The sequence below is a fragment of the Octodon degus genome, unplaced genomic scaffold, assembly GCF_000260255.1.
Source record: "Octodon degus isolate 3935 unplaced genomic scaffold, OctDeg1.0 scaffold00008, whole genome shotgun sequence".
In the NCBI taxonomy this organism is placed as follows: Eukaryota; Metazoa; Chordata; class Mammalia; order Rodentia; family Octodontidae; genus Octodon; species Octodon degus.
This window is the reverse complement of record NW_004524584.1, coordinates 26,852,351-26,860,833: the sequence shown is the minus strand read 5'-3', so window position 1 is coordinate 26,860,833 and position 8,483 is coordinate 26,852,351. Positions and strand designations below refer to the sequence as shown.

General features: G+C 41.1%; 1 protein-coding gene across 1 annotated transcript; it reads left to right on the top strand.

Moving 5' to 3' along the window:
* Positions 1-256: 256 nt before the first annotated feature.
* Positions 257-1,153, top strand: LOC101572593 (taste receptor type 2 member 1-like). The gene has a single exon (XM_004625284.1). It carries the CDS (start codon positions 257-259, stop codon positions 1,151-1,153), a length of 897 nt encoding a protein of 298 aa, XP_004625341.1.
* The last annotated feature ends 7,330 nt before the right edge of the window (positions 1,154-8,483 follow it).

Sequence of the window (8,483 nt, the reverse complement as noted above, 5' to 3'; positions counted from 1 at the left end):
TAAGAAGAACTAGGAAATGCAAAAGCCATGAGCAGGGAGCAAATTATTGCTGGGCTATCTCTTTCTTATTTGAATGTCTCAGAACTAAATTGAGAGAACAATGATACAAATAAAGGAACAACTCCTTCCTGCTCCATTAACTTCATGATTAGAATCTTTCTCCTCAAAGAAGTCCTGTCCTAGCTGAAGAACAGCAGAGTTTGAATAATACAAGCTTCCTGAAATTCTATACATCTCACATTTTTCTCCTTCCAGAATGTTAACCCATCAGTTCATTGTCAGTTTCCTTATAGCAGTGACACAACTGCTTACTGGGATCTTGATAAATGGCTTCATCATCGTGGTGAATGCTGTGGACTTCATCAGGCAGAGAAGAATAGCTCCTTTGGATCTGATCATTTGCTGCCTGGTGTCTTCTCGGATTTGTCTCCAGTTGCTCATCTTCCTTACATATCTGGTTCATTTTTCCCTCATGAATCCATCAGTACTTGAGGAGATTTCTCTAATTTTTGTTTTTATAAATATTTGGGGACATTGGTTGTCCACGTGGCTGGGTGTTTTCTACTGTGCCAAGATTGCCGCCTTCCCACATCCCCTCTTCTTCTGGCTGAGAATGAGGATTTCCAAGTTGGTGCCCTGGCTGATCCTGGGGTCGACATTGTATGCCTCTATCAGTTCTGGCATCCAGGATAAACATACATGGACCATGACCCAAAAATACTTGGTGAACATTTTCTCCAGTAATGCAACTAAAACCAAGGAAGTAAACATTGTACCACTTTGCATTCTAATTTTTCATCTGACATTGCCTTTAATTATCTTCCTCATTACTGTTCTGCTCTTGATTTTGTCGCTGGGGAGACATGCCCAGAAGATGAGAACCATTGCTACAGGAACCCGGGACCCCCGCAGCGGCGCCCCTGTCAAGGCAATGCTGTCCATCCTGTCCTTCCTCATCCTCCACTTCTCCCACTACATGTTGGCTGTTTTGTTCTTTTCTTCAGTATTCCAGTTTGGAACCTTCATTTTTGGTTTCTTCACCTTTCTGTCTGGCATCTATCCATCTATACACTCTGTCATCTTAATTTTAGGAAATGTTAAACTTAAACAAAATGCAAAGAAATACTTGTTCTGCGGTCAGTACCATCAGTGAGAGTGTTTTTGTATCAGTTGAAAGGATGTAGGGTATCAATGTCTTGCATGTCTCTGTCTCCTTTTACTCACCCAGTAAAGAACCTGTTCATAAATGCTTGTCTTCTTAGCCTGTACATTGTGAGGCATCATACACATTCATTACCTTTACAAAAGGTGATGTGGACATGTCAACTGCAGCAAATGTTTCTGGGTTTCATCTATGTGAGTGGAAATGAGAGAGGGAGAATGAGAGAACCCTATTCCTCTCACTTCTGCAGTTCAGCAAATACTTGTTCTGTGAACCCAAGATGTGTTTTTCTGCATGTTTGCAGAGAGATTGGGAGCAGCTTCAAACATCTGGACAGATATTCTTTCTCAGATACCAAATTGTGATTCAGTTTCATGTATTTTTGCTCTAAAAGTGTTCATTAATAGCATAAAAAGGAAGTTATGACTAAGTTTGTACACTTGTAATATTACCAAAATTTGTAACAAAGTAAAATTGCAAAGTAAAATAAAGCATTGTAAAAACATAAACACTGGGGCTGGTGAGATGGCTCAGTGGTCTAAAGCGCCTACTTAGAAAAAGCTTAGGAAAGCACAAAGACCACGGTTCAATCCCCTAGCACCACATGCCAGCCAGCCCCGCCCCCTGGTGGGCTGAGCTGGCCACACACACACACACACACGCAAATAAATAAATAAATTAAATTAAAAAAAAAAAACATAAACACTGCCTTCTTTCCTTGAAGTAACATTCTCATAAAAATGCTTAGCTATTGTGCTGCTGGGTGTTGTGTGCAGTACTCGTTGCTCTTACATTAAAAGCGGAAGCCTCTCAATATTGTCTGGGTGGTGCTGTCTTTATCTGGACTCAGCAGCCCTTCCCAGGTGTGTTTGTCCTTCTATTATTGAGAAGCAGTTAGACCTCTATCTATCCTGACACAGCATCCGTCTCTCTGATTTTAATGGATCCTGCTACCCAAGCACAGTAGTACACAGCTACAATTTCAGGACTCTAGGAGGCTGAGGCAGGAGGGGTGCACGTGTGAGCCTAGCTTGAACAACTAATGCACAGAAACAATAACTTCAAGAAAAAATATTTTGAGGCTTCAGATGTAGTTAAAAATAAAGGCTCCAGCTATATCCCTAGAATCATGGAAAGCAAAAGGAATGTGTTCTGGGTGTGAGAAAGAGATAGAGACACACAGGGAGAGAGAAATACAGAGAGAGAACAAGAACAAAGAGAAAGGAACAAAGAAAGTAAGGTAGGAAGAAAAATAACAAAGAATGGATAAGAAACAAAGGGGAAAAGAAGAAAAAAGGAAAGAATAAAGTGGCAAAGGACAAAAGGATAGAGCCAAAGGTTTGAGCAGGGCAAATGGCAATGGCTGTGGACTGCATAAGGCATTAATATTTCTGAGGTTCCTGTGTGGAAGTTAGTCCTCGCTAGAGGATATGACAAAGAAAAAAGCTTAATGTCCCCTGTTGTTAAGGGGAGAAGCACTGAAGGTGTTTACAGTGAAGTGAATCAACAGAATGGGACCCATGATGAACCCTGTTGGCTTTGGGGGAAGAAGGACAGGCACTGAGACGATACAGCTGTTCTCTTTCTGTTTCTTTCCTACTACTCTGAAGGAGATGCTGCCCAGCCCTGGACTGAAGCTGTAGCCCCAGAAACCATGTGTTCCAGGTAACCCTCCAGTTGGCAGTAGGGTGACAGTTTGAGACAGGCTTCAACCTCATCAGTACCGAAGCCAGGAGATATTCTGTTCTTTCCCACTGTTCTCCACACCCTGCATTCCAGGTCAGTGCTGTGCTGAAATCAGCCTGCCTTCCAGAGAGAGCTTTGAACAGAATTTGGGGCAGGAGTCAGCCTCTTCTTGAACAGAACTCTGCAGGGACAGCCCTTTGCACTTCAGAGAGAAGCCCTACACCTTGGCACACTCCAGTGTGACACTGAGCTCTTCAGTGCCCAACCCAGGAGCTTTCCACTGTCTCTCATTGGGAAAGGAGGACATCACCTGAGAAGACTAATTCTGAGAGATTCTCTTGTTAGCTCCAGTGGGTTCAAGGATCAGCAAGGCACCCTCAATCATCAGGTCTGTGTGTGACATGGAAAGAAGAGGAGCCACGAAAGACCAGAACTAAACTAAAGTATTTTGTTCATATATATTGTAAAATGTAGTAGGAAGGCGCCGGGGAGATGGCTCAGTGGAATAAGCGTTTCCCTGGCAAGCACAAGGGTCTGAATTCAATCCCTGATTCCGAAAAAAAAAAAAAAAATAGTAGGAAGCCAAGCCCTGGAAGGGGGAGGGAATGCTTAGATCTGAAACAATGCCAAGTCTTGGGCTCTGTCCCTACTTTTTGAGATACATTCCTATTTCCACCCTTCTGAAGGTCCACTGTTGATTGAGTAGATATTGAGGTTGTGGCTACGGTATCAGTTTTGTGGTCTACAGGGGATTTTTCAGATCAGATTATTTAGGGATATTATCTACAGGAAGCAAAATCTGGGGGTGGATAACTTACACATACACAGGTGTGACAGGCTTTTAGATTGAAATCACAAAGTTGCTTGGAAACAGACTGGTGCTGATAATCCTCAGCCTTTGTTCTCCACCTCTACAGAGGGACTGAGCCTTTGATCTGCCTGAGGAGTCCATGCTGACCCTATACTACATCTGGGCATGTCAAATGTGAGTAGTGCAACAACGTGAATAGTAACATAATGAACACTTAAATTTCTAAATGACTCCCCAAAGTAAATGTCCTTGTTCAGCCTCATACTGAGGTGTTGCTCTAATATCTCCAGTTGTAACACTTATTGCCTTGCTTTTGCATTCAATTATGCTTTGGGTTGTATCCTGTATTTGTTTTATATCTACTTTAAAATTCAGGAGGTTCTTCTTATTTTTTTTTCCTTCTTTTTTTTGGCTGGATCAGAATAACTTCAGGGCTGGTTTGGCTGGCTTGAGTTCTGGGGATTGAACCACAGCAACCTGAGCCTGACTGCTTTGTTGAAGTAGGTACTTAAATGACTGAGCTAAGGGGCAGGCCCCCCTCTAGGAGGTTCTGATTTTCTGTATTTTTATATTAGAAAATTACAAGATGAGAGATATACACTGCTGACCATGGGACATAATAAAAGTGTAAATGAACATTCTTTCTTTCTTTCTTTCTTCTTTCTTTCTTTCTTTCTTTCTTTCTTTCTTTCTTTCTTTCTTTCTTTCTTTCTTTCTTCTTTCTTTCTTCTTTCTTTCTTCCTTTCTTTCTTTCTTTCTTTCTTTCTTTCTTTGTTTTTTTCTTCTTTTCTTTTTTCTTTCTTTCACTATATTCTGAAGAATACACTGGTAATGTGAGGTAGAATCTCAGCTGTGCATAACTACTTATTCACGATTGGGGGAAGACTGAGGAGTACCAGCTGTTTCTCCATCTCAGGAGACATTCAGCACTCATCTAAAGATATCCAGTTCTGTCATTTGCCTATGGTAACCCTGAAAGCTAACAGAAACTAGGAAATGCAAAAGGCATGAACAAGAAGCAAATTATTGTTAGACTATCTCTTTCTTATTTGAATGTCTTAGAATCAAATTGAGAAAACAGTGATATAAATAAAGGCATAACTCCTTCCCACTCTATTAACTTCATGATTAGGATCTTCTCAAAGGAGTCCCATGCTAGCTGAAGAAAAACAGAATTTGAGTAATAGAAGCTTCCCGGAAATTTATACATGTTCTCAGACTTTCCTTCTCCCAGCATGCTAACCCATCAGCTCATTGTCCATTTCCTGATAGCAGTGGCACAGTTCCTTACTGGGGTCTGTGCAAATGGCTTTATCCTGGTGGTGAATGCTGTCGACTTCATCAGGCGGAGACATATGGCTCCTCTGGATCTGCTCATTTGCTGCCTGGCATCTTCGCGGTTTGTTCTCCACTTCCTCATGTTCATTGTGCACTTGATGGTTCTCTCCTTCATAAAAAAATCAGCATTTGTTGAATATTATATAAGTTTTTTGTTTTTAACTATTTGGGGGCTTTGGTTAGCCACGTGGCTGGGTGTTTTCTACTGCGCCAAGATCACTACTGTCTCTCACCCACTGTTCTTCTGGCTGAAGATGAGGATTTCCAAGATGGTGCCGTGGCTGATCCTGGGGTCAACACTGTATGCGTCTATCAGCTGTGGCATCCAAGAAAAATATGTGTGGGCTAGTAAGGCAAATCCATTGTTTAAACTGTTCACCAGTAATTCAACTCAAAACAAAGAAATAGACACTATACCATATTCACTTTTGATTTTGCACCTGACAGTACCATCAATTATCTTCATAATTGCTGTTCTGCTTTTGATTTTCTCCCTAGCGAGACATGCTCAACAGATGAGAACCAGTGCTACAGGAACCCAGGACCCCCGCAGGTGCATCCCTGTCAAGGCAATGCTGTCTATCCTGTCCTTCCTCATCCTCTACTTCTCCCACTACATGTTGGCCTTTCTGTTCTTTTTCCACAAAATGCAGTTTGGAAGCTTCCTCTTTATTTTATGTGTCTTGGTATCTGGCACCTACCCATCTATACACTCTATCATCTTAATTTTAGGAAATGTTAAACTGAAACAAAATGCAAAGAAGTTCTTTTTGTGTTTTTAGTGAGATTAGAGAGAAGACATGAATCAGCTAAGCGGATATAAATACATTTGTCTTCCTTGTGTTTTTCTCCCCTCACTTACCTAGTGAGAATTCTATTAACAGTTATACAGTTCATTACCATAGAGCACACATCTGGAATTACAGTTATGGATTTTCTACCTACCTTCACACAATGAGACACTGGTGTGCACAGCACAAGACATATCTCTGAGTTACATCAATATGGCATCTTTTTGTTATAAAGAACCTCCACATTGAGAAGAAATAGCACAGGGATCTTTGCACAGAATATCTTGCAAGTACACAAGGGACTACAATTTTATTAAAGAAGCAGGTATTGAAGAAGAAAAACATTTCTTTGAACTTGTGATCACAGAAACACACAGAATAGTATAGTATTCTCATATGTAAATTCTCCAGATTTAAATGGATTGTATGCTTCAGATGGACTTACTATTCATCCCTTCTCTATCTACAGATTATATCGTCCTCCAGAGTCAAAGATAATGAAGACTTTTCAGGATGAAGGAAGCTGAGGACAGAGAATCTTTGAGCATATTCACTGTATCCTTCTTTCAGATAACCTAGATGTCATGGTAATTCTTCCCAGCAAATGATAGAAAGGCTGATAACAGAGAATAAGGAGGAGGAGGAGTTTAGGTCAGGGTAAAAGGAGGAGGAGAGAAAGGAGTCCAGATCAGAGTAAAAGGACAAGAAAGAGGAGTTTAGATCAGAGGGTTCATTTTGCATCTCTCCAAGGTGTGCATATGGGAGAGACAATGGCTTGCACAGCTGTTGTGTGGCACTCTTGTGCCACTGGCATGAGGACCTTTCCACTGGCTGATGGTGATTGCATTGTCCTACCACATGGGATGTCTTCTTAGTGAAGCAACATTAGTACATGGAATGAAGTAGGTAGAAGAAGGTGGGAGTGTCTCATTTGACCTCAAAAATGCATGCACTGCAGGACTGCCTATGATTTGCAGAACTTTGTGGTTCACAGACATTTCTATAGAGCATTAAATGTCATTTGCTTTCAGATGAGTCAATGAAATAAAAGTTATTCTTAACTGGCTGCAAATTTTTGATCATGTGTAATGACATAACGTGGAATATAGACTGACTAAACAGACAGGTGACTCAAGGACAAGTGTCTTGATAAGATTGGGAATTGTGTATGTCTTCATGGCAGTGGGAAGTAGACTGCTTGGTGTCTCCCTAGGACTTGAATCTGACTCCCTAGGGAACAAAGGAACAGCCCCACTTCTAGTTCAAACCTCACTGTCCTCCCCTCTGGAGGCCAGCTCTGGTACTAATGGAGTGTCTACAGGAGAATGTTCCTGCTCCTGAGGAAGGAACAATAGAGATGTCCCTTGTGCTTTTCACAACTGCAGCTTAGCTAATACTTGCTAGGTGAACCCAGGATGTGTGTCCCTGAAGTCGGGAAGAGAGAGCATGAACAAGTGTAAGATGTGGGGAGAAATTCAGGAGGAACTTATTTCTCAGATACAGGCTTGTAAATACATTTCATGTATATTTGTTCAAAGAGTGTTAGTTTATAGCAAACCTGAGAATGTATAATTAAATTTCAATACTTACAATATTACCATGAATTATAACAAAAAATCACACAGAGTATAGTACAGTAAACATTGTGAACACATAACCACTGCCTACTTGTGTAGAAATCAATTTCCTGCAGAAATGTGGACAAGCTACTGGGCTGCTGGGCATTGAGTGCAGCACTCTTTGCTGTATCAGAAGAGCAGGAGAATCATAGACTTGTCTCTGCTGAGGCTGCCTTACCTGGACTCAGCAACCCTGCCAAATTATTTTGCCTTTCTCCCATCCACAAATTAATTTCAATCTGTCCTGGATCAGCAAGCACCTCTACTGTCCTTTTATAAATGGTGCCTGTTGACAAAGCATGGTAGTGCATATCTATAATTCCAGGACTTTGGGAGGATGAAGCAGAAGAAGTGCAAGTGTGAGCCTAGGCTGGAAACATGGCAACATAGCAATACCTTGATCAAATAATTGTAAGGCTACAGATGTACCTTAGTCTAAAGACTCCAGTGGGTATATAGTCTAACTGTTTCTCCTACATTTAAAGAGGAATAAAATTGAAAGAAGGCCAGTGGAAAGACAAAGTCCTTGTAAGTATTGAATGAAGCATTATGAAGTCATGCCAAGGAAGGAGTATGGCACTCAGAGATGTGAAACCAGCAACTTTGGGGCAGCAGTCCTGTGTTATGCAGTAGGGTCTTGTCTTCAACTCTCTGAGGCTCAAGAATTGGTTCACTTTATATTGAGTCTGCGGCTAGGGGTTCAGACTTGCGGGCCATGGCAGAATGGTCCTGAGCAGATTGTGTTTGGGATGTTGTGAACTGGAGGGTAAATTCAAGAGGAAGTGATAATTCACAAAGACACAAGAAAGACAGGCTATTAGCTTAAAACCAGAAAGTTGTTTGGTAAATGGGCTCATAGCTACACCAAATCAACACTTCCAACCCTCTTAAATGGACCCAGGTCTTTAATCATCTTAAGGAGTTCATTTTGACACTACCCTATACACAGATAATAAAAATGAGTATTGGTACAATTTGCATATGAAACTATTAAAGTAAATTTGTGTACTGGTTGTTACATTGTGTCAATGTGAGAAGTTTATAAGTTTAATTGAGTGACTCAGTAGATAGTCAGG